General features: G+C 53.5%; 2 protein-coding genes across 4 annotated transcripts in view; one reads left to right on the forward strand and one right to left on the reverse strand.

Moving 5' to 3' along the window:
* The window catches only part of LOC144598009 (di-N-acetylchitobiase-like), a 153,297-nt gene extending 141,057 nt beyond the window's left edge, over nt 1-12,240 (reverse strand). For all 3 annotated transcript variants that reach the window (XM_078407879.1, XM_078407877.1, XM_078407876.1), the window contains exon 1: nt 11,778-12,240. The gene's annotated coding sequence lies outside the window, so the exon portion shown is untranslated. The remainder of the gene's footprint in view (nt 1-11,777) is intronic.
* A 5,631-nt stretch (nt 12,241-17,871) lies between these two features.
* Nucleotides 17,872-26,207, forward strand: part of LOC144598010 (di-N-acetylchitobiase-like) — a 44,775-nt gene continuing 36,439 nt past the window's right edge. The window contains exon 1 of the mRNA XM_078407880.1: nt 17,872-18,031. Coding sequence (XP_078264006.1) covers nt 17,885-18,031 — 147 coding nt within the window. The 5' untranslated portion in view covers nt 17,872-17,884. The remainder of the gene's footprint in view (nt 18,032-26,207) is intronic.

The raw sequence follows: 26,207 nt of genomic DNA on the forward strand, positions 1-26,207 counted from the left end.
GGTCTCCCGGGTGTGGGAGAGAGGAGAGAAGCAAGGAGAGAGAGGAGAGGTGAGCCCATACGCACAGACGCACAGCAGCTCCACGCTGAAAGCCTTCAATAAAATCAGCAGGAGGGGAGTTGCGCGAGTTTTTTTTACGGCAATTGAAAAAACGGACGGATTTTTTTTTAAACTTAAACCTCTGTAACTTAAAAAATACGCAACCGAATCGAATAAAAAAATCATTTCCAGCAGCGTTCAGCGTGGTGATTAAGGTGGTGAAAAAATCATGGCGCTACTGTTGATTTTTTTGCCGAAATCAGCCGAAAAATCTGACAGAAAAAATATCTTGACTTTTAAACCTCTGTAACTTAAAAAATAAACGACCGAATTAAATAAAAACATCATTTTGGGCAAGCGTCCAGCGGTGTGATTAGGCCGTGCAAAAATTGTGGCGCTACGATTGACCGTTTTGCCGTAATCAGCCGAATCATTGAAATATATAGACAGGCGCCCCCTTAAAAACCTTCAATAAACCAGGGGGGCAGCGCTTTAAAACCTCTGTAACTTAAAAAATATGCGACAGAATCAAATAAAAATATTATTTTCCAGCAGCTGTCCGCGTGGTGATTAAGGTGGCGCTACGTTTTACCGTTTTGCCGTAATCAGCGAAATCACAGATACATACATATCATATATTCACAAGATTTGACTTTTAGTATAATAGATAGAAAATAGAACATAGATAGACTAGCACAAGTGTGCCCGTTGCGCCCGTCCTCGTAGGGTTTCCATTGTAACCGGGAGGGGAGTGGGGGGGAGGGAAGGGGGAGGGAGGTAGGAGGGAGGTGTGGAGGGGGGGAGGGGAGGGGGAAGGAGGGGGGAGGGGAGGGGAGGGGGGAAGGGGGGGAGGGGGAGGGAGGGGGGAGGGAGGGGGGAGGGGAGGTGGGAGGGGAGGGGGAAGGGAGGGGGGAAGGGGGAGGGAGGGGAGGGGGGAAGGGGGGGAGGGGGGAGGGGAGAGGGGAGGGAGGGAGGGAGGGAGGGAGCGGGGAGGGAGGGGGACCTCCCCTTTTCCCAGTACTCCTCTTTCCCAGACCACCAAGCCCCCTCCACACGACCCCTGTTGTCCCCCTCCCCAGTCCCCATTGTCAGACCCCCGCATTCTCTTTCCCCCAGATACACTCTTACTCTCCCCCGCCCTTTCCCCAGCACACCCCTTTCCCCGTTGGGCCCGTCCTTGTAGGGTTTTCATTGTAACCGGGAGGACGGGAGGGAGGAAAGGGGTAGGGAGGGAGGTGTGGAGGGAGGAGGGGAGGGGGAGGGAGGGGGGATGGGAGGGGGGAGGGGGGAAGGGGGGGAGGGGATGGAGGGGAGTAGGGGGGGAGGGGTTGGGAGGGAGGGGGAGGGGAGGTGGAAGGGGGGCCTCCCCTTTTCCCAGTACCCCTCTTTCCCCGTTGGGCCCGTCCTCTTAGGGTTTCCATTGTAACCGTGAGGCGGGGAGGTAGGGGGGAGGGAGGGAGGAGGGAGGTGTGGAGGGAGGAGGGAGGGGGAGGGAGGGGATGGAGGAGGGGGGGAGGGGGGAAGGGGGGAGGGTGGAGGGAAGGGGGGGCGGTGGAGGGAGGGGGAGGGAGGGGGGAGGGGAGGGGTGAAGGGGGAGGGAGGGGGACCTCCCCTTTTCCCAGTACGCCTCTTTCCCCGTTGGGCCCGTCCCCGTAGGGTTTCCATTGTAACCGGAAGGGGGGGGAGGGAGGGTGGAAGGAGGGGGGAGGGGGAGAGGGATTTGAAGGGTGGAGGGAGGGGTGGAGGGATGGAGGGAAGAAGGGAGGGGGGAGTTAGGGGGGGAGGGGTGAGGGAGGTGGGGAGGGAGGGGGAGGGAGTTGGGGAGAAGGGGGGGAGGGAGTGGCGATGGAGGTGGGAAGGAGGGGGGAGGAAGGGGTTGATGGGGGAAGGGGACCTCCCCTTTTCCAGTACCCCTCTAATCCCCACCACCTAGCCCCCTCCGCAACAACCCCTGTTGTCCCCCTCCCCAGTCCCCATTTTCAGACCCCCCCCCCCCCATTCTCTCTCTCCCCCAGACACAATCTAAGTGCTTGCCCCGGTGGCCCACGAGCATACGGGCCCCATGCTGATCTGTGTATGTTAAGTGACTTGCAATAAAAAACACTACTTTAAAAACAATAAGTGATTTGTAAGTGCTGCACCCATCTCACACAAGCATTGTGACGTCACAAGCTGAAGACCTTGAAAAAAAAGGTTAGAAATAAAATATTTAAATTTAAAACCTCTAAATTTAAAACACAACTTAAAAAACAATCAGCTGCTTTTCGCAGGGGAGTGGGGGGGAGGGAAGGGGGAGGGGGGGAGGGGGGGAAGGGGGGAGGGAGAGGGGAGGGAGGGGTGGGGGGGGGGAGGGGGAGGGAGGGGGAGGGGAGGGGGGAGGAGAGGGGAGGGAGGGGGTGGGGAGAGGGAGGGGGAGGGGACCTCCCCTTTTCCCAGTTCCCCTCTTTCCCCGTTGGGCCCGTCCTCGTAGGGTTTCATTGTAACCGGGAGGAGGGGAGGAAGAATGGGGGAGGGAGGGTGGAGGGAGGAGGGGAGGGGGAGGGAGGGGAGGGGAGTGGGGAAGGGGGGAGGGGGAGGGAGAGGGGAGGGAGGGGGTTAGGGGGGAGGGAAGGGGACCTCCCCTTTTCCCAGTACCCCTCTTTCCCCGTTGGGCCCATCCTCGTAGGGTTTCCATTGTAACCGGGAGGAGGGGAGGGAGGGAAGGGGGAGGGAGGGAGGAGGGAGGTGTGGAGGGAGGAGGGGAGGGGAGGGGAGGGGGGGAGGGGGAAGGGAGGGGGAAGGGGGGGAGGGGGAGGGAGGGGGGGAGGGGGAGGGAGGGGGAGGGAGGGGGGAGGGGGGAGGGAGGGGAGGGGGGAAGTGGGGAGGGAGGGGGACCTCCCCTTTTCCCAGTACACCTCTTTCCCCGTTGGACCCATCCTCGTAGGTTTTCCATTGTAACTGGGAGGAGTCGAGGGAGGGGAGGGGGAGGGAGGAGGGAGGTGTGGAGGGAGGAGGGGAGGGGTAGGGAGGGGGAGGGGAGGGGGAAGGGGGGAGGGAGAGGGAGAGGGGAGGAGGGGTTAGGGGGGGTAGGGAGGGGGACCTCCCTTTTCCCAGTACCCCTCTTTCCCCGTTGGGCCCATCCTCGTAGGGTTTCCATTGTAACCGGGAGGAGGGGAGGGAGGGAAGGGGGAGGGAGGGAGGAGGGAGGTGTGGAGGAGGAGGGGAGGGGGGGAGGGGAGGGGTGAAGGGAGGGGGGAGGGGGGGAGGGGGGAGGGAGGGGGGAGGGGGAGGGAGGGGGAGGGAGGGGGTGGGGGGAGGGAGGGGAGGGGGGAAGGTGGGGAGGAGGGGGGACCTCCCCTTTTCCCAGTAGCCCTCTTTCCCGTTGGGCCCGTCATCGTAGGGTTTCCATTGTAACCGGAGGAGGGGGAGGCAGGGAAGGGAGGGAGGAGGGGATGGGGAGGGAGGGGGGGTGGAGCGGGGAGGGGAGGGGGAAGGGGGGGAGGGGGGGAGGGAGAGGGGAGGGAGGGGGGAGGGAGGGGGAGGGAGGGGGACCTCCCCTTTTCCCAGTGCCCCTCTTTCCCCGTTGGGGCCCGTCTTCGTAGGGTTTCCATTGTAACCGGGAGGGGGAGTGGGGGGGTAAGGGGAGGGAGGGAGGTGTGGGGGAGGGGGAGGGGAGGGAGGGGGGAGGGGAGGGTTGAAGGGGGGAGGAGAGGGGTAGTGGGGGGAGGGGGAGGGAGGGGGAGGGAGGGGGAGGGGGAGGGGTAAGGGAGGGGGGGGAGGGAGGGATGGAGGGGATGGGGTGGAGTTAGGGGGAGGGGTGAGGGAGGGTGGAGGGAGTTGGGGAGGGAGGGGGAGGAGTTTTAGGAGGGAGTGGGGATGGAGGTGGGAAGGAAGGGGGAGGAAGGGGTTGAGGGGGGAAGGGGGACCTCCCCTTTTCCCTTTACCCCTCTTTCCCCCCACCACCAAGCCCCCTCCGCAACGATCTCTCTCCCCCAGACACACCTCTCAGTGTCTTTTCACAAAATTTCCGGTCACTAAGCTTCCGGACTTATGCTCAGGGGTGACCGAGCTTTTGCGGTTGCAGCTCCTAGACTGTGGAACAGCATCCCTCTCCCCATCAGAACTGCCCCCTCCATCCACTCCTTTAAGTCCCGGCTCAAAACCTATTTCTACTCCCTAGCGTTTGGAGGCTCATTGAGGAGGTGCTGTGAACTGTTTGCGTGCCAATGTATGTTTCATTTTTTTCCTTAGTACCTAATCAGATGTACAGCACTTGGTCAACGTGGGTTGTTTTTAAATGTGCTATACAAATATAATTGACTTGACTTGACCAAGTGCTTCTCATAAAAAAATGTAAATTTGTAAAGATTAGACACCCAATAGCAGCTGCTTGTCCATTGTGACGTCACACGCTTTTCGCAACAATGTAGCACCCATCCCACAGGGGCATTGTGACATCATAAGCTGAAGACCTTCAATAAATCCGCACCACAGCGCCCCCTATAAATCAGGGGGGGGCAGCGGTTTAAAACCTCTGTAACTTAAAAAATATGCGACCGAATTAAATAAAAATATCATTTCCAGCAGGCAACCGCGTGGTGATTAACGCGGTGCAAAAACCGTGGCGCTACGGTTCACCGTTTTGCCGTAATCAGCGAAATCACAGATATATATATATATATATTCATATATACATTTATAAACAAGATCTGAGTTTTAATAGTATACTAGACCAAGTGGGCCCGTTGGGCCCGTCCTCGTAGGGGTTTCCATTGTAACCGGGAGGCGGGGAGGGAGGGGGGAGGGGGACCACCTGTTTTCCCAGTACCCCTCTTTACCCGTTGTGGGATGGGAGGGGGGAGGGGAGGGGGGAGGAGAGGGGAGGGAGGGGGTAGGGGGGAGGGAGGGGGGAGGGAGGGAGGGGAGGGGGGAAGGGGGAGGGGGAAGGGGAGAGGGAAGGGGGGGAGGGAGGAGGACCTCCCCTTTTCCCAGTACCCCTCTTTCCCCGTTGTGCCCGTCCTTGTAGGGTTTCCATTGTAACCGGGAGGAGGGGAGGGAGGGAGGGAGGGAGGAGGGAGGTGGGGAGGGAGGGGGGGAAGGGGAGGGCGGAAAGGGGGGGAGGGGGGAGGGGGGAGGGAGAGAGGGGAAGGTTTGAAAGAGCATCCCTCTCCCCATCAGAACTGCCTCCTCCATCGACTCCTTTAAGTCCAGGCTCAAAACCTATTTCTACTCCCTAGCTTTTGAGGCTAATTGAGGAGGTACTGTGAACTGTTTGGGAGGGGAGGGGAGGGGGGAAGGGGGGAAGGAGGGGGACCTCCCCTTTTCCCAGTTCCCCTCTTTCCCCGTTGGGCCTGTCCTCGTAGGGTTTCCATTGTAACCGGGAGGACGGGAGGGAGGGAAGGGGGAGGGAGGGAGGAGGGAGGTGTGGAGGGAGGAGGGAGGTGTGGAGGGAGATGGGGAAGGAGGGGGGAGGGGATGGGGTAGGGGGAGGGAGAGGGGAGGGAGGGAGGGGGGTAGGGGGAGGGAGGGGGAGGGGAGGGGGGAAGGGGGGAGGAGGGGGACCTCCCCTTTACCCAGTACCCCTCTTTCCCCATTGGGCCCGTCCTCGTAGGGTTTCCATTGTAACCGGGAGGGAGGGGAGGGAGGGAAGGGGGAGGGAGGGAGGAGGGGAGGTGGGGAGGGGGAGGGAGGGGGGAGGGGAGGGGGGAAGGGGGGAGTGAGGGGTAGGGGGAGGGAGGGGGATGGAGGGGGAGAGGGGAGGGGGGGTAGGGGGGAGGGGGAGGGAGGGGGTGGGAGGGGGAAGGGGGGAGGGAGGGGGCTCTCCCCTTTTCCCAGTACCCCACTTTCCCCGTTGGGCCCGTCCTCGTAGGGATTCCATTGTAACCGGGAGGAGGGGAGGGAGGGAAGGGGAGGGAGGGAGGAGGGGAAGGGAGGGCGGAAGGGGGGGGAGGGGGGAAAGGGGGGAGGGGGGAGGGAGAGAGGGGGAGGGTGGAAAGAGCATCCCTCTCCCCATCAGAACTGCCCCCTCCATCGACTCCTTTAAGTCCAGGCTCAAAACCTATTTCTACTCCCTAGCGTTTGAGGCTCATTGAGGAGGCGCTGTGAACTGTTTGCGTGCCACTGTATGTTTCATTTTTTTCCTTAGTACCTAATCAGATGTACAGCACTTTGGTCAACGTGGGTTGTTTTTAAATGTGCTATACAAATAAAATGGACTTGACTTGACAGCTCTTCGCAACAATGTAGCACAGGGGCATTGTGACGTCACACGCTGAATACCGCTGGGGGGGAAGGGGGGTCAGCTCGAGTTCATCTCACAGGGGCATTGTGACATCACAATCCGCACCGCAGCGCCCCCCTTCTGTCAAAACTTCGATAAATCAGGGGGGGCAGCACTTTTAAACCTCTGTAACTTAAAAAATATGCGTCCGAATTAAATAAAAATATCATTTTCCAGCAGCGAACCGCATGCTGATTAAGGCGGTACAACAATCGTGGCGCTACGGTTCACCGTTTTGCCGGAATTGCCGTATTCAGCCGACATCAGTGGAATATATATATATAGAAACAACATCTGAGTTTTAATAGTATATAGACTAGCACAAGTGTGCCGTTGGGCCCGTCCTCGTAGGGTTTCCATTGTAACCGGGAGGGGAGTGGGGGGGAGGGGGAGGGAGGGAGGAGGGAGGTGTGGAGGAGGGAGGGGGAGAGAGGGGGTGAGGGGAGAGGGGAGGGGAGGGGGGAAGGGGGGAGGGGGGAGGGAGGGGGTAGGGGGGAGGGGGAGGGAGGGGGAGAGGGGAGGGGGAAGGGGAGGGAGGGGGTAGGGGGGTAGGGGGAGGGAGGGGGAGGGAAGAGGGAGGGAGGGGGGATGGGAGGGGGGAAGGGGGGAGGGTGGGGGATCTCCCCTTTTCCCAGTACCCCTCATTTCCCGTAGGGCCCGTCCTCGTAGGGTTTCCATTGTAACCGGGAGGAGGGGAGGGAGGGAAGGGGAGGGAGGGAGGACGGAGGTGTGGAGGGAGGAGAGGAGGGAGGGGGGGAAGGGGAGGGGGGAAGGGGGGGAGGGGGGGAAGGGGGGAGGGGTGAAGGGGGGGAGGGGGAAGGGAGAGGGGAGGGAGGGGGAAGGGGGGGAGAGGGAGGAGGGAGGGGACCTCCCCTTTTCCCAGTACCCCTCTTTCCCCATTGGGTCCGTCCTCATAGGGTTTCCATTGTAACCGGGAGGGGAGTGGGGGGAGGGAAGGGGGAGGGAGGGAGGAGGGAGATGTGGAAGGGCGAGGGGAGGGGGAGGAACGGTGGGAGGGGGAGGGAGGGGGAGGGGAGGGGGAAGGGGGTGGGAGGTGGACCTCCCCTTTTCCCAGTACCCCTCTTTCCCCGTTGGGCCCGTCCCCGTAGGGTTTCCATTGTAACCGGAAGGGGGGGAGGGAGGGTGGAAGGAGGGGGAGATGGATGGCAGGGTGGAGGGAGGGGGGGAGGGATGGAGGGAAGGAGGGAGGGGGGAGTTAGGGGGGGAGGGGTGTGGGAGGTGGGGAGGGAGTTGGGGAGGAGGGGGGAGGGAGTGGGGATGGAGGTGGGAAGGAGTGGGGTGGAAGGGGTTGAGGGGGGAAGGGGGACCTCCCCATTTCCCAGTACCCCTCTTTCCCCCACCACCAAGCCCCCTCCGCAACGACCCCTGTTGTCCCCCTCCCCAGTCTCCATTTCTTTTCGCAACAATGGGGGAGGGAGGGAGGTGTGGAGGGAGGAGGGGAGGGGGAGGGAGGGGGGAGGGGAGGGGGGAGGGGATGGAGGGGGGTAGGGGGGGAGGGATTGGGAGGGAGGGGGGAGGGGAGGTGGGAAGGGGGGCCTCCCCTTTTCCCAGTACCCCTCTTTCCCCGTTGGGCCCGTCCTCTTAGGGTTTCCATTGTAACCGTGAGGCGGGGAGGTAGGGGGGAGGGAGGAGGAGGGAGGTGTGGAGGGAGGAGGGGAGGGGGAGGGAGGGGAGGGGGGAATGGGGGGATGGGGGAAGGGGGGAGGGGGGAAGGGGGGAGGTGGAGGGAAGGGGGGCGGTGGAGGGAGGGGGGAGGGAGGGGGGAGGGGAGGGGGGAAGGGGGGAGGGAGGGGGACCTCCCCTTTTCCCAGTACGCCTCTTTCCCCGTTGGGCCCGTCCCCGTAGGGTTTCCATTGTAACCGGAAGGGGGGAGGGAGGGTGGAAGGAGGGGGGAGGGGGAGAGGGATTTGAAGGGTGGAGGGAGGGGTGGGGGGATGGAGGGAAGAAGGGAGGGGGGGGAGTTAGGGGGGGGAGGGGTGAGGGAGGTGGGGAGGGAGGGGGGAGGGAGTTGGGGAGAAGGGGGGGAGGGAGTGGCGATGGAGGTGGGAAGAAGGGGGGGAGGAAGGGGTTGATGGGGGAAGGGGACCTCCCCTTTTCCCAGTACCCCTCTTTTCCCCACCACCTAGCCCCCTCCGCAACAACCCCTGTTGTCCCCCTCCCCAGTCCCCATTTTCAGACCCCCCCCCATTCTCTCTCTCCCCCAGACACAATCTAAGTGCTTGCCCCGGTGGCCCACGAGCATACGGGCCCCATGCTGATCTGTGTATGTTAAGTGACTTGCAATAAAAAACACTACTTTAAAAAACAATAAGTGATTTTTAAGTGCTGCACCCATCTCACACAAGCATTGTGACGTCACAAGCTGAAGACCTTGAAAAAAGGTTAAAAAAAAGTAAATTTGTAAAGAGTAGACACCCAATAGCAGCTGCTTGTCCATTGTGACGTCACACGCTGAAGACTAAATCCGCACCGCAGCGCCCCCTATAGAAACTTCAATAAGGGGGGGGGGGGGCAGCGCTTTAAAACCTCTGTAACTTAAAAGATATGCGACCGAATTAAATACAAATATCATTTTCCAGCAGCTGTCAGCGTGGTGATTAAGACGGTTCACCCTTTTCGGAAATCAGCGAAATCACAGATATATATATAAAAATTTAACACAAGATCTGAGTTTTAATAGTAGATAGAAAGATAGATAGATAGATAGATGTGTGTGTGTGTGTGTGTGTGTGTGTGTGTGTGTATATATATGCATATAGGGAGATTGCACAGCACAGCAGGCGAGGTCACGGCCCCTGACCCGTACTGTTACTACGCAACACCTACTGGAGGGCACGCTGTGCACTGCAGGCAAGCACTCGCTAGGGCCTTCAGTGCAGCTGTTGGTCTTCTCCCATCAGCGCGTCTCCAGCTCCCTCCTGGTGCTGAGTGTCCCAACACCTCTCCCCATTCCCGTGCTCCTCCAGGCTTGGCGCCCCTGCTCCACGCCTCGCTTCCTGCGGTTAATCGGCCACTCTCTGCTCCTGCTGGCCATCCAGCCCTTCTCCCCGCTTGCACTCTCCGCAAAGGGGAGGGGGAGGGAGAGGGGAGGGAGGGAGGGGTAGTGGGGGAGGGGGGATGACTCCCCTTTTCCCAGTACCCCTCTTTCCCCGTTGGGCCCGTCCTCGTAGGGTTTCCATTGGAACCTGGAGGAGTGGATGGATGGAAGGGGGAGGGAGGAGGAGGGAGGTGTGGAGGGAGGAGGGGAGGGAGGGGGTAGGGGGGGAGGGGGGAGGGAGGTGGGAGGGAAGGGGGGAGGGAGGGGGACCTCCCCTTTTCCCAGTCCCCCTCTTTCCCCGTTGGGCCCGTCCTCGTAGGGTTTCCATTGTAAACGGGAGGGGAGTGGGGGGGAGGGAAGGGGGAGGGAGGGAGGAGGGAGGTGTGGAGGGGGGAGGGGGAGGGAGGGGTAGGGGGAAGGTGGGAGGGGGAGGGGAGGGAGGGGGTAGGTGGGGAGGGAGGGGTAGGGGGAGGGAGAGGGGAGGGAGTGCGTAGGGGGGAAAGGGGAGGGAGGGGAAGGGGGGAGGGGAAGGGGGAGGGAGGAGGACCTCCCCTTTTCCCAGTACCCCTCTTTCCCCGTTGGGCCCGTCTTCGTAGGGTTTCCATTGTAACCGGAGGAGGGGAGGGAGGGAAGGGGGAGGGAGGGAGGGAGGAGGGAGGTGTGGAGGGAGGAGGAGAGGGGGAGGGAGGGGGGAGGGGAGGGGAGAAGGGTAGGGGGGAGGGGGAGGGGGGAGGGGGCAAGGGGGGAGGGAGGGGGACCTCCCCTTTTACCAGTACCGCTGTTTCCCCGTTGGGCCCGTCCTCGTAGGGTTTCCATTGTAAACGGGAGGGGGGGAGGGAGGGTGGAAGGAGGGGGGAGGGGGGAGAGGGATGGAAGGGTAGAGGGGGGAGGGAGTGGGGGAGGGAGGGATGGCGGGAAGGAGGGAGGGGGGGAGTTAGGGGGGAGGGGTGAGGGGGGTGGGGAGGGAGGGGGGAGGGAGTTGGGGAGGGAGGGGGAGGAGGGGGGAGGGAGTGGGGATGGAGTTGGGAAGGAGGGGGGGAGGAAGTGGTTGAGGGGGGGAAGGGGGACCTCCCCTTTTTCCAGTACCCCTCTTTCCCCCACCACCAAGCCCCCTCCGCAACGACCCCTGTTGTCCCCCTCCCCAGTCCCCATTCTCAGACCCCCCCCCCATTCTCTCTCTCCCCAGACACACTCTAAGTGCTGTTTTCGCAACACTTGCCCCGGTGGCCCCATGCTGATCTGTGTATGTTAAGTGACTTGCAATAAAAAAGACTACTTTAAAACAATCAGTGCTTTTTTTGAAACATTCGCGGTTACTTAGTGCTTCTCACGGCGATCTGTAAGTGCTTTTCGAAACAAAATGTAAATTTATAACCTCTGTAAAGAGTAGAGGTTGAACAGGTTGGGTCTTTATTCTTTGGAACGTAGAAGGTTGAGGGGGGACTTGATAGAGGTTTTAAAATTTTTGAGAGGGACGGACAGAGTTGACGTGGGTAGGCTTCTCCCTTTGAAAATGGGGAAGATTCCAACAAGAGGACATAGCTTCAGAATTGAGGGACAAAAGTTTAGGGGTAACATGAGGGGTAACTTCTTTACTCAGAGGGTAGTGGCTGTATGGAATGGGCTTCCAGTGGAAGTGGTGGAGGGTGGCTCGATTTTATTATTTAAGAGTAAATTGGATAGGTATATGGATAAGTGGGGATTAGAGGGTTATGGTCTGAGTGCAGGTAGATGAGACTAGGTCAGGGAGAGTGGTCGGCGTGGACTGGAAGGGCCGAACGGGCCTGTTTCCGTGCTGTAGTTGTTATATGGTTATTTGGTTATAGACACCCAATAGCAGCTGCTTGTCCATTGTGACGTCACAAGCTGAAAACTAAATCCGCACCGCAGCGCCCCCTATAGAACCTTCAATAAATCAGGGGGGGCAGCTCTTTAAAACCTCTGTAACTTAAAAAATATACGACCAAATTAAATAAAAATATCATGTTCCAGCAACTGTCCGCGTGGTGATTAAGGCGGTGCAAAATCGTGGTGCTACGGTTAACCGTTTTGCCGAAATCAGCGAAATCAAATATACATACATATATATTAATTCATAAGATCTGAGTTTTAATAGTATAAAGATAGATAGAAGATAGATAGAAATATATATATATATATTGTGCAGAGTGTGTGTTTGAACAATACAAAGGAAACTGCACAAAAGAAGGGGCTGGGGAGGAAGGATGGGGGGGGGGGGATGGGCAGAAACAGTAAGAAATAATGAATTCCGAGAAATTAAAAAATAAAAATAATAACAAAATGCGAGTTGATCGATGAGATGTATTCTGTATTTTAATGGTTTCATCACACATACTGTTACCCCACAACACTGATTACACTGGCATGCGAGAGGCATAGCGAACGGCTGGTTTTGCTTACTTTGCGTACTACACTTCAGTATAGCCGATTTCAACGAAGCGGTTCATCTTGTTACTCGAGTATCTTTGGAGGGGGCTGCTTCCCTACAGACGTGCAAACGAAAACAAAGTCCTCCACAAGCCAAGTTATGTCATGGCTTCCCGGCTCGGTGCTGAGGGGCTGCAGGGTGGAGTTCGCTGCCGCTGCTGCCATCGATGGGAGAGCGGGATCCCGCCGCGCAGAAGGAAACTTCGAGAACGTCGGCGGTTGCTGGAGCCCCTACTTGAGGGAGCGGAGGCGGGAGAGCAGCCGCAGGATGTCGACTGCAACCTGTGCCTGCGGTTGGCGGTCCCGGGCAGAGGGCGCTGTTCCCGCTCATGAGGGGACGGGACGGGACGGGCCGGGGCCGCCGGCGCCTCCATCACTCGCGCGGGTACCAACGGTCGGCGAGCGAGCGAACGAACAAACAGCGCACGCGCGGGCGGGCGGGCCAACGGCTGCGACATGGGGCGGCCACGTGGGGCTGACGCGCGCTCCCCCAGCTCCAGAGCGGCGCGCGAGGGCGGTTTGCTGGCGGTGAGAAGCGAGCCCGCCCGCCCGCCCGCGCGCTGGGCTGCAAGGAGGAAGCCCGGGAGCCCGCCCGCTGAGCTCCCTCCTTCAACAGCCTGACCGCGGGAGAAGACGGCAGGGGAAGAGAATAGACATTCTGGCCTTCCATCACAGTGAGGAGGTGACTGGAGGAGATTCACTGTGATGGATGTTTTTTTTGTTTTGTGTTGGTTGTGATTGCGTGTGAAACTGTTTATTCTTATTGCTCTATTGTGTGGGTGACCTTTCATTTCACTGCACATCTTGTATGTGTATGTAACAAATAAACTTGACTAGGGCTGCAAGGAGGGAGCCCGCCCGCTGGGCTGCAAGGTCCTATGCCTCACGCAGTGTAATCAGTGTTGTTGGAGAGGAGCAGTGGGAAGGACCTGAGCCGAGGGCCCCGGAGGCTCTGCAGGTGCAGAAGCAGTGAGCACTGGAGGTCAGCGACCCACCTGATAGCAAAGGGCCCAGGCCGTGCTCCACGGCCTTGGAGGTGGAGGTGGAGGCGTTGGAAGACGAGCGGAGTGGCGAGCCCGAAGAGGAGCCGGGGAGAGGATGATCGGCAGTGGAGGCCGAACAACAGCGAGAGTTGGGCCAGGCCACGGCTCTGCTCAGCGGCCCCAGCCTCGAGGTGTTGAGCGCCGGCAAAGTGGAAGTGGATCACAGCTGACAGAGAGGTCGAGCGGGGAGATGGGCTGGATGGCCAGCAGGAGCAGCGAGGGGCTGAATAACCGCAGGAAGTGAGGCGTGGAGCAGGGGCGCCGAGCCTGGAGGAGTGCGGGAATGGGGAGAAGTGTCGGCACACTGAGCGCCAGGAGGGAGCTGGAGACGCGCTGATCGGAGAAGACCAACAGCTGCACTGAAGGCCCTAGCGAGTGCTTGCCTGCAGTGCACAGCGTGCCCTCCAGTAGGTGTTGCGTAGTAACAGTACGGGTCAGGGGCCGTGACCTCGCCTGCTGTGCAATCTCCCTATATGCATATATATATATATATATACACACACAGACACACACACACACACACATATATATAACTCAAGTTTCTTTCTTATGATTTCCTCTAATTAATTGTATGGCTACCTTTTTCTTTCAATCTCTCTCTCTCTACATATATAATCAGTCATGCACACACTTCTCAGCATGTAGTTCTCTTCCTATCATGATCACTGTTCTCTCACATACATTTCATTAGAGCCTACCCATACACATTCGCAATCAGTGACATCAAAGTTATTTCCAGAAATCCTGATATTGTGAATAAAATAACTATGAACATGATGAACATAATTGAAAGGGTGGGTGCAATATAGTGCTAACCCTCACTTTTGTGAAAAATGAGTTACGGGCATTAACACGATCCTTACCCACTACCCTACACATGTAAAAAAATTATATTTAAATTAAACTGATATGTTGGTCAAATAACACAGTATGTGTGATGAAACCATTATACTGCAGAATACATCTCATCTATTATTTTTTTTTTTTTTTTTTTGTGATTTATGGATTTTTCAAATGTCAATGTCTCATAACGACACATTTGTGGGTACGCAGTATATTGCAACAATTCCCCTCAATTTTACATCATATTTCAAAAGGGCAGTAGGGATAAACCTGGGAACTACAGGCCGGTGAGTCTGACATCGGTGGTGGGGAATCTGCTAGAAAAGATTCTGAGGGACAGAATCAGTCTTCACTTGGAGGATCGAGGGTTAATTAAGGATAGTCAACATGGCTTTGTTAAGGGAAGGTCGTGTCTGACTTCCTTGATTGCATTTTTTGAAGGGGTGACCAAGGAGGTAGATGGGGGTAGTGCAGTGGATGTGGTATGTATGGATTTCAGTAAGGCTTTTGACAAGGTCCCACACAGGAGACTAGTCATGAACGTAAGAGCCCATGGGATCCAGGTCACCTTGGCAAAATGGATAAAAAACTGGCTTAGTGACAGAAGGTGATGGTAGAAGGGTGCTTCTGTGACTGGAGGCCGGTGTCCAGTGGGGTGCCACAGGGATCGGTGTTGGGTCCCTTACTGTTTGTAATCTACATAAGTGATCTGGATGTCAACGTACAGGGCATGATCAGCAAGTTTGCAGATGACACAAAGGTAGGGGGGGTGGTGAATAGCGAGGAAGGGATCTGCAAGCTGCAGGAAGATATAGATGAGATGGTCAGATGGGCGGTCACTGGTGGAAGGTTCAACAACGAGGGGACATAGATACAGGGTAAGGGGAGGGAGGTTTCGGGGGGATGTGAGAAAGAACTTTTTCACCCAGAGGGTGGTTGGAGTCTGGAACTCACTGCCTGGGGTGGTGGTGGAGGCGGGAACACTCACAACGTTTAAGAGGCATTTGGATGGGCACTTGAAATGCTACAACATTCAGGGTTACGGTCCAAATGCTGGAAAATGGGATTAAAATTAGACTGTGTTTGGTAACAGGCGGCACGAACGCGATGGGCCGAAGGGCCTCTTTCTGTGCTGTAGGACTCTCTATGACTCTATTCAAAAATGCACTTCATAAACACAGATAACACTTTTTAGTTCTGTCAATTAATGGTAAGATTTACATCATTTTGTGTGCGAGATATACAGGGTTGCACTGTTTCACATATCAGCTAACCAATGAAAAGATCAGGTCCTGATTTATACCAGCTCTTCACCTTCCCCCTCTTGTCTGAAGAAGGGTCCCAACCTGAAACATCACCCATCCTTTTTCTCCAGAGATGCTGCCTGACCTGGTGATTTACTCCAACACTGTATCTATTTGAATTGGATTCATGCTTCTGTACCACGTCAGGCAGCATTGGTCATTTTAGTGACTGTCAGGGGTTTTTAACTAATCAATTCACCAATTTAAATTTTCTTCGCTCTAAGTATTAAGTTAAATGTTATCTCAATTATATTGTGGATACAGTAGAGTTCTATTGTTTGCAAATGCTTAATCTCTGCTTCCATGACTAAAAAAAAGAAAAAAAAAGAGATACAGCTCGTGGAGGTGAAATTAAAATTAACAGAGAAAGTAAAGAAGAACAGTTCATTAAATATGATCAATTGGCCAGATACAGACAGAGTGGATCTCTAGTGCAAATATTCAATCAGTAACATCCAAAGTTTAAAGATCACGAAGCAGCAACTCTTCAAGAAATAGTTATGTCAACTTATCCAAGAAGTTAAACAAAAATAATTGTTTGCAAACATTTTATATACAAAGAAATCACAGAGAGTTATGAACACTGCCCAGTCTAGCACACAGAATCTGCTTACTAAAATGGCGCTGAAATTTACCCATGCCCGACTACGGTTTTCAGAGACGAGTGGTCTATCTTGGTACTCCAGTATCTTTGGCCCCCACCAAAGGCCTAAACTTTCCTCAGTTTAGTTTAGTTTATTGTCATGTGTTGAGAGGTGCAGTGAAAAGCTTTTTGTTGTGTGCGAACAAGTCAGCAGAAAGAAATTACATGATTACAATTGAGCCCATTGCAGTGTACAGATACATGATAAGGGAATAGCGTTTAGTCAGGGGCATATCTACAGAAAATAGTGCTGGATCAGGCAGCATCTGTGGAGAACATGGTTAGGTGACGCTTCGGCTCAGAATCCTCCTCCTATCCATTCTCCGGGGATGCTGCCTGAACTGCATTACTCCAGCACTCTGTGTCTTTCCAGCATCTGCAGTTCCTTGTTTCTACATCGGAGCAGACGCCACTCCAGGGTCAGGCGGAGGTCCGGCTCTCACCTTGAAGCAGTAGCTGGTTTCCTCTGCATCCCAGATGGAACGGGGCAGGGGGGACTTCCTGCGAACCCTGTACTTCCCACTGCGCACAGGGGTCGGCCCTGCAGCTTCTCGGCCTCGCTGTATTGAGCCCTGAGCCACAGCTGCTGCAGCTTGGGGTGGCTGTGCCCTGAGATGCAGGGAGGGAACAGGATCAAATTGTCTTCAATAATTCACAAGGGAGATTGTGGGTCACTGCAAGTAACTCGATCCCTGCACCCAGCAGCTTCAATTGTTTAGCAGAGGCCGGCAGCAATAACACATTTGTGTGGCAGCCATCACACATAGAAAGTCCTTTAAAAGAGGTTTCTGGAAACTGCTCTGTGGCACCCCCTTTCAAGTAGCGTCCAGGGCACGTGCCATACCTGCCATACCCTACATACACCACTACGTTTAGTGCAAGGTAAAGCCATTAAGACTGATCAAGGATAGTCCGAGGATCATCAAAGAGGTAGATAGTAGTTCAGCACGGCTCTCGGGTTGTGAAAGGATGATTCAGTTGCCTGATAGCAGCTGGGAAGAAACTGTCACCGAATCTGGTGGTGTGTGATTGCACACCTTTGGTTCAATGCACTTCGGTTGCTCCACCGGCCGAATGGCTTAATGAATATGTAGGAAGGAACTACAGGTGTTGGTTTACACCAAAGATAGACACAAAATGCTAGAGTTACTCAGCAGGACAGACAACATCTCTGGAGAGAAGGAACGGGCGACGTTTCGGGTCTGAAGAAGGGTCTCAACCCAAAACGTCACCCATTCCTTTTCTCCAGAAATGCTGCTTGCACTGCTGAGTTATTCCAGCGTTTGATGTTTATCTAGCAGTATTTCTGATTTTCCAAGCTATCTCTAGCAGACGTGGAACTTTTAATTATCTGCACTTCCTGTCTGGCAGTCACACTATTCTGCCAATATCCACAAAATGTTGGAGTAACTGGCAGGTCAGACAGCATCTCTCTGGAGAAAAAGAATACGTGATATTTTGGGTCGGACCTGTTGAGTTACTCCAGCATTTTGTGTCTATTTTCAGTATAAACCAGCATAAGCAGTTCCTACACACTATATTCTGCACTCTGTTTCTTCCTCTGTTGCCTTTGTGTATGGTTTAATTGTACTCGGGTATGCTAGGATCTGCCTGCATGCAAAATAAAGTATTTCACTATATCTTGGTACACATGACAATAGAAAGCCAATGCCAATATTGAAGGACATGGTGAATGGGGATAAAAGGGAAACTTTTATGGGATCGCCCTCTACTTATATTCCTTCCTCTGGCTTCACTATTTGCATCTCTTATATCCTACCTTCACATGTTTTGTTTTTTCATCTCCTTCTATCTGCCCGTCAAACCCCCCTAATCTGCCACCAATTATCATTTGCCAGTCTCACCCCCACCTCTCTTCCAGCTTTCTCTAACTACTACAATCAGTCCGAAGAAAAATCACGACCCGAACTGTCACCTGTCCATGTTCTCCAAAGGTACTCCTGACCCTCTAGCACTTTATGTCTTCTTTCAATGGACGAATGTTGGCTAAAATGTGGAGGGAGTGAGGACAGTGGGTGAGGGTCAATGTTACTCAAGGCTGAGAGAGGGAGGTGAACATTCCTTACAAAGTTACAACTGGCAGCACAAAGAGTGCGTCAATCATTCATTGTTCCCACTTACACAGAGAGATAGAGGTCGTCATTGTCAGTTACACGGGACCAACTATAAATGAACAAGGTCGCTATTTGTTGGATTTCAGACTCTGACTGAGCTGAAGCTGAGAGAATGTGCTGGAGATTGTCCCTGATACTGGCCCTGACTGTGATCACACTGTGGATGGGCTGTGGCTTGGGGCAGCACCAACCTGTGTGTAGTTGTGAGAAGTCAATTATGTGTCGAGCCGTGGGACCGGACATCAAACGCCAAGTCGAGGTGAGTTTCATTAGTTGCTGAGTTCTCTTGTGGAATGTTGTGTTCGATAAATCACTGGATTCAGATAACAGTTTCGATTCACTCAGTAATTTATTACACGACTGAAGATGGCACATGTACTCACGTATCCTCGAATATTCCCGGATGCACTCGCAAACCCCGAGTACACAGCAGAGCACGCCACAGAACGTTATGTTCAAGAACACATGGCACCGTTCACGACACGGTCCAAGGCTGAGGTTCTCTCACCGAAAGGCAGTGAAGAAAGCCAATGGAATGTTGGCCTTCATAACAAGAGGACTTGAGTATAGGAGCAAAGAGGTCCTTCTGCAGTTGTACAGGGCCCTAGTAAGACTGCAGCTGGAGTCCTGTGTGCAGTTTTTGTCTCCAAATTTGAGCAAGGATATTTTTGCTATTGAGGGCGTGCAGCATAGGTTTACTAGGTTAATTCCCGGAATGGTGGGACTGTCGGATGTTGAAAGACTGGAGCGACTAGGCTTGTATACACTGGAATTTAGAAGGATGAGAGGGGATCTTATTGAATGATATAAGATTATTAAGGGGTTGGACACGTTTGAGGCAGGAAACATGTTCCCAATGTTGGGGGAGTCCAGAACATGAGGCCACAGTTTAAGAGTAAGGGGCAGGCCATTTAGAACGGAGATGAGGAAAAACTTTTTCAGTCAGAGAGTTGTAAATCTGTGGAATTCTCTGCCTCAGAAGGCAGTGGAGGCCAATTCTCTGAATGCATTTAAGAGAGAGCTAGATAGAGCTCTTCAGAATAGTATGGGGAGAAGGCAGGAACGGGGTACGGGGAGAAGGCAGGAATGGGGTACTGAGTGAGAATGATCAGCCATGATCATATTGAATGGTGGTGCTGGCTTGAACGGTCAAATGGCCTACTCCTGCACCTATTGTCTATTTCCGGCTTTTCTGCCTCCTGAATAGCCTCTCCAGGTCCTCAATTTCTATTGTTGGAGATGGAGAAGTGGGCAGACTGATGTTGGGCAGCAAAGAGGGGGTGTATAGTGGACGAGGGCCCAGTCTTTGCAGGCTGGAGTCAGTCTGTGAGAAGGTGGGAAGTGTTGATGGTGATGGGGGGGGGGGGAGGGGGTGGGTCCCAGGGTCATGTTTCTGTTTCTCGAACCAGCAGTAGAACTCGTTCAGGTCGTTTGGGCAGCTGACGATTGTCCAAGCAGTGGGGGTCCTCTTGTAGCTGGTGATTTCTTACAGGCCTTTCCAAACTGAAGAAGGGTCATTAGCTGAGAACTTACTCCTCAGCTTCTCAGAGTACCTTTCCTTGGCAGCTTTGATTTCTCTTCTCAGCTTGTACTTGGCCTGCTTGTAGAGGTCTGCATCCCCACTCCTGTAGGCCTCATCTTTTGACTGGCGGAGCTGGCTGTGGGGCAAAGAGGTGGATGGGAAAATGTGGCTGGTAGTGGGATCCCGTTGGAGCTGGAGAAAATTTCGGAGGATTATTTGTTGTATGTGTCGGCTGATGGAGTGGAAGGTAAGGACTAGGTGTCGGTGTACAGTCGAACTGGAGTATTGTCTTGAGATAATGGGAGGGCCATGACCTCCTCATAGAGACGGCTAGACCAGTTAGTCTGGCATCAGTGGTGGGGAAGATGCTGGAGTCAATTATAAAAGACAAAATTGCGGATCATTTGGATAGCAGTAACAGGATAGTTCCGAGTCAGCATGGATTTACGAAGGGGAAATCATGCTTGACTAATCTACTGGAATTTTTTGAGGATGTAACTAGGAAAATTGACAGGGGAGAGCCAGTGGATGTGGTGTACCTCGACTTTCAGAAAGCTTTCTACAAGGTCCCACATAGGAGATTGGTGGGCAAAATTAGAACACATGGTATTGGAGGTAGGGTACTGACATGGATAGAAAATTGGTTGACAGACAGAAAGCAAAGAGTGGAGATGAATGGGTCCCTTTCAGAATGGCAGGCAGTGACTAGTGGGGTACCGCAAGGCTCGGTGCTGGGACCGCAGCTATTTACAATATACATCAATGACTTGGATGAAGGGATTAAAAGTACCATTAGCAAATTTGCAGATGATACAAAGCTGGGTGGCAGTGTGAACTGTGAGGAAGATGCTATGAGGTTGCAGGGTGACTTGGACAGGTTGTGTGAGTGGGCGGATGCATGGCAGATGCAGTTTAATGTGGATAGGTGTGAGGTTATCCACTTTGGTGGTAAGAATAGAAAGGCAGATTATTATCTGAATGGTGTCAAGTTAGGAAAAGGGGACGTACAACGAGATCTGGGTGTCCTAGTGCATCAGTCACTGAAAGGAAGCATGCAGGTACAGCAGGCAGTGAAGAAAGCCAAAGGAATGTTGGCCTTCATAACAAGAGGAGTTGAGTATAGGAGCAAGGAGGTCCTTCTGCATTTGTACAGGGCCCCCGTGAGACCGCACCTGGAATATTGTGTGCAGTTTTGGTCTCCAAATTCTTGCTATTGAGAGCGTGCAGCGTAAGTTTCCTAGGTTAATTCCCGGAATGGCGGGATTATCATATGTTGAAAGACTGGAGCGACTAGGCTTGTATACAACGTATTAAGGGGTTGGACACGTTAGAGGCAGGAAACATGTTCCCAATGTTGGGAGAGTCCAGAACCAGGGGCCACAGTTTAAGAATAACGGGTAGGCCATTTAGAACGGAAATGAGGAAAAACCTTTTCAGTCAGCGAGTTGTGAATCTGTGGAATTCTCTGCCTCAGAAGGCAGTGGAGGCCAGTTCTCTGAATGCATTCAAGAGAGAGCTAGATAGAGCTCTTAAGGATAGTGGAGTCAGGGGGTATGGGGAGAAGGCAGGAACTGGGTACTGATTGAGAATGATCAGCCATAATCACATTGAATGGCGGTGCTGGCTCGAAGGGCCGAATAGCCTACTCCTGCACCTATTGTCTATTGTCTATCAGAGATGTACCATTTCCATTTTACAACAGAGGAGCGGTGTTCCTCCTTATGGGAGATGTTGGCGGAGGTAACCCAGGTCAAAATAGGTAAGTGAGGGCACATATCCACCTGCCGTGAGGTGCTCGGTAGCTACGTGTGCCTATTAACATGCAAACAGCTGTCGCTCAAAGGGCGAATATATCGCGCGGCGGGATCAGGCAATATCTTTGTCCAGAAGCCGAGATGCGCTGGCCGTCCATCGTGCTGTTGCCACAGACTCCACTCCTCCTCTCGAGCAGTAGCCGACACCTGCAATTCAAAAGAGACATCCTCCCACTGTAAAGCAAGCGGGGAGCGCTTGTTCCACCATCCTCTCAGCCATGTAGTGGGAAACAGTCACCCCTTCCGGGAGGGTAACAGGGGCATAAGGCCTGGGGTTACCCGGTTGAGCGGGGGCTGTTGAGAAAACCCGCCGGGGAACTCTGGCCAAACCCCTAGTCATGGGGAACCGGCACGGTCCAGCCCCGGGGGCTCTCATCTCGGGCCGGGTTTTCTTCATTCTGCACATGATTCCCTGTTTTCTCACAATGTATTTTCCAAAGGACATAGAGGGTGTTAGTGGGAACGACGTTTATCTGTTCCATACCCACTCCTGCTCGGAGGAGGGCCAGAAACAGTTCCTTTCTGGACAGACGCCACTAAGCACCACCACCTGGTATGGGATTAGATGCATCAATTCGCCTCACTTGTCACCATGGGGAGGTGTGGCCAGTCAAATAGTCCAATCCCTCTAGTGCAGTGAGGGCGGTCCCTATAGATCCTTTAACCACTGGTCCCAGGAGAGGGAGTACCACCCCCCTGATGCCAGCCGTCGCAGTCTTAACCAAATAAGAAAGGAGGGAGGCAGTAAAGTCACAGTCCTCAGGACTCTCATAATTCCAGTCATCGTCATACAAGGACATAATCAGGGCCCATTGTCTCAGTGCCATTTCCCCCTGCTCGGCTTGGGACCATTCTGACTGCGAGCAGAGGTCCCAATCTATCAGTGAGGTTTTTTTTTTACAGTAACAGCAGCCGCTAACTGATCCCATAGGGTGATTGGGTCCCTATGATCCCATCCTAGCTGCATTTCATAGTTAATCCCACTGTTAAGGGACAGGTCACCGAGGCCCAGCATTTCGTTGTTGGTAAGTATTCCCTTGGCTCCCCTATTCCATACCCGGAGCAACCACTGTCCTAGGGTTTCCCCAGGTCCTTGGCCAGAAACGGTCACTCATGGTGGACAACTCATTTAGAGTGTGTTCCCGAAGGGTTGTGGATACCCGGGTGCTGGAGTGGGTTGACGTACAGACCCTGGAGTCCCCAGGGGCGTGTGTACCGACCCAGATGGGTGCACTGACCCCAGACTACCCACAACCAAATCCAGTTATAGAGGATGGTGGGAGTGTGCGGGAGACTGGCCATTTACCAGGCAGCTTGTCGCAGTTAGAGGGACGACTTGCCCCCATCACTGATCCTGGGGGTGGGATGGTGACGGAGGTGGGACAATATAATAATAATAATAATATATTTATTTTATATAGCGCCTTATCACATGCTCAAAGCGCTTTACAAATACAATTAACATAGAGACAAACAGACAAACTATCCTGACGGAAAAGCGGCGAATACTCAACGCCAGCGTCCTCTCACGTCAGGGTCCGGCAGCAGACATCAAAAAGCACAAGACACACAGATACAATTTTTTACACAAAACAGCCATCACAGTGATTGCTCTAGGCATACCCTCACTGTGATGGAAGGCAAAGTCTTATCTCCTCCTCATTCTTCTCCCGTGGCGCCACGAGGCAGTCGAGGCTCCCAACCCCTTGAAGCGGTGATGTGACCGGCACTCCCACATCACAGGGAAGGGTGAGAGTAGTAACTTTCTGGACTCGGATGATGACATTGAGTGCGATGAGTGGGAAGACACGGAGTCCGTCGACAGTATGTTGACGCCCCACCTTACCCGGAGCCCCGTGTCCTGACTTGTTGAAGTGTCAGAAATCCAGAGGTTATCATATCATATCATATCATATATATACAGCCGGAAACAGGCCTTTTCGGCCCACCAAGTCCGTGCCGCCCAGTGATCCCCGTACATTAACACTATCCTACACCCACTAGGGACAATTTTTACATTTACCCAGCCAATTAACCTACATACCTGTACGTCTTTGGAGTGTGGGAGGAAACCGAAGATCTCGGAGAAAACGCACGCAGGTCACGGGGAGAACATACAAACTCCTTACAGTGCAGCACCCGTAGTCAGGATCGAACCTGAGACTCCGGCGCTGCATTCGCCGGAGTTCTTAAAAGGACTCCAGGAATAAGGAATAAGTAGGAATAAGGCCGGGTTGGCTGCCGACCGCTGGTCGGACCTGACGGGACCCATGCAGTCCATTTATGCCATTCTTCATAAGAGGGGGAAGGAGGCGGGTCTAACATACAATTAGCACCGCCAGTTCCAAGAGCTTTTGAAGGCCCTAAAGAAAGGGCAGAGGGCGAGGGGCAGCTCCACTCCTTCACTGGGTGCTGGTAAAAGATCTAGTGTACATTCAAAATAAAGATCTCTATAGCCAACCTGTATATCAATGGAGGCAGTTAGTCTCTCCGTAGGTTTCACCACCCCTCGGTACTCAGGGACGGGAGGTACGTGGTGAGCTTCCTGCAGGAAACATATTGTGGCTAGCGATGAACCCACCTGGTCCTAGATTGGGAAGGGGGGGCGTGTCTACATTAGCCATCTCAGCTCCAATTCGAGTGGAGTGGCTTTCTTGTTGGCCCCTTCTTTCCAGCCGGATATTCTCAAGGTGCAGGAAATTGTGCCAGGCTGTTTGCTTTATCTCGCCGTGCGCCTGGATAGCGTGCCGTTACACTTTATCAACGTGTATGCCCCCATGATGGCGCATTGTAAATGCGCCAAGCTCGAGAGGTGACTACTTTGTGTACTTTCGACCATGGGGAGCGTGTTTTCCTTGGGGGAGATTTTAATTGTATCCTTGAGGCGAGAGATCGCTCTGGCGTTCAGCATGGCCTGGCAGCAGTGAAGACATTAAGGGCGCTGATTGATTCTTTTGAACTGGTTGATGCACGGCAGATTTTCTATCCTGACTCTAGCACTTTCTCATTTAGGATTGAGGAGGGTGGTTCCCGTATTGACGTATCCAAAGCCGACGTCTCCTGTGTCTCCATGCAGCCGGTGCTCCGACCACTGCCTCGTGCGAGTAGATTTATATCCCAGCATGCTTACTAGCATTTTAATAACCGGCTGCTGGAGGATCGCCAATTCTGGGATTCATTCAGGCAGTTTTGGGTGAAGTGAAGAGAGAGACAGAGGCGCTTCTGTTCCCTAAGGCAGTGGTGGGATGTGTGAAAGGCCTACATCCGTCTGTTTTGCCAGGAATATAGGAGGGGGTCGACCAAGGGGTGGGACTCCGAGATCAGACGGCTTGAGAGAGAGAGTCTCGCTTAGGTCGGACTGGTTGGGATTCGTGTCAATGGGGTGAGTACCAGGAGAAGAAGGAAGCACTGAGGGACCTGTAGCTTAGGAGGTCCCGAGGCGCATATTTGAGGTTGCAAAATTTTAAAAAAACTTAAAAGATGAAACTCAGGTGGGAGAAGTTGGAAACTCCCCACAGACAGCGCCCGAGGTGAAGATTGAACGCGGATCTCTGGCGCGATGAGACAGAGACTCTACCACATATGCCACTGTGATGCTGTGATAGAACAGCACCATACTGCGCGGAACAGGCCCTTTGGCCCACAATGTCTGTGCAAACATAATGAGATGTTAAACTAATCTCTGCCTGCACGTGATCCATATGCCTCCATTCCTTGCATATCCATGCGTCTCTTTATAATCCTCTTAAATGCCACTATTGTATCTGTTTCAACCACCGCCACAGGTAGCACGTTCCAGGCACCCACCTCTTTGTGTGGAAAAGAGAACAGAACCATACTGCGCGGAACAGGCCCTTTGGCCCACAATGTCTGTGCAAACATAATGAGATGTTAAACTAATCTCTGCCTGCACGTGATCCATATGCCTCCATTCCTTGCATATCCATGCGTCTCTTTATAATCCTCTTAAATGCCACTATTGTATCTGTTTCAACCACCGCCACAGGTAGCACGTTCCAGGCACCCACCTCTTTGTGTGGAAAAGAATCAGCCCTGCACATCTACTTTAAACTTTACCCCTCTTTCACTACTCGTGAATTTGATATTTCCACCCTGCAGTGGATCTGACTGACTACCCTATCCATGTCTCTCATAAGTTAATACATCTCTGTCAATTTCCTTGCATTATTCACTTGGTCGCAATTTCACTCGCTCGAGGTTATACAGTGCATTCAGAAAGTATTCAGACCCTTTCACTTTTTGCTACGTTACAGCCTTATTTTAAAATGGATTCATTTTTTTAAAATCATCAATCTACACACAATACCCCATAATACAAAAACGAAAACAGGTGTTTTGAAATTTTTGCAAAGTAATTAAAAAGAAATAACTGAAATATCACATTTACATAAGTATTCAGACCCTTTACTCAGTCCTTTGTTGAGGCACCTTTGGCAGTGATTACAGCCTCAAGTTTTCTTGGGTATGACACTGCAGCTTGGCACACCTGTATTTGGGTAATTTCTCACATACTTCTCTACAGATCCTCTCAAGCTCTGTCAGGTTGGGGAGCGTCGATGCACAGCAATTTTCAGGTCCCTCCAGAGATGTTCGATCGGGTTCAAGTCCGGGCTCTGGCTGGGCCACTCAAGGACATTCACAGACTTGTCACAAAGCCACTCATGCGTTGTCTTGGTTGTGTGCTTAGGGCCGTTGTCCTGTTGGAAGGTGAACCTCCGTCCCAGTCTGAGTTCCAGAACGCTCTGGAGCAGGTTTTCATCAAGGATCTCTCTGTACTTTGCTCCTTTCATCTTTCCCTCGATCCTGCCTAGTCTCCCATTTCCTGCCGCTGAAAAACATTTCCACAGCATGATGCTGCCACCACCATGCTTCACCATAGGTATGGTATTGTCCAGGTGATGTGTGGTGCCGCTTAGCATTCAGCCCAAGGAGTTCAATCTTGGTTTCATCAGATGAGATAATCTTGTTTCTCATGGTCTGAGGGTCCTTTAGGTGCCATTTTGGCAAACTCCAAGCGGGCTGTCATGTGCCTTTTACAGAGGAGTGGCTTCCGTCTGGCCACTCTACCATAAAGGCTT

Source organism: Rhinoraja longicauda, chromosome 11, assembly GCF_053455715.1.
Source record: "Rhinoraja longicauda isolate Sanriku21f chromosome 11, sRhiLon1.1, whole genome shotgun sequence".
NCBI classification, from domain to species: Eukaryota; Metazoa; Chordata; class Chondrichthyes; order Rajiformes; family Arhynchobatidae; genus Rhinoraja; species Rhinoraja longicauda.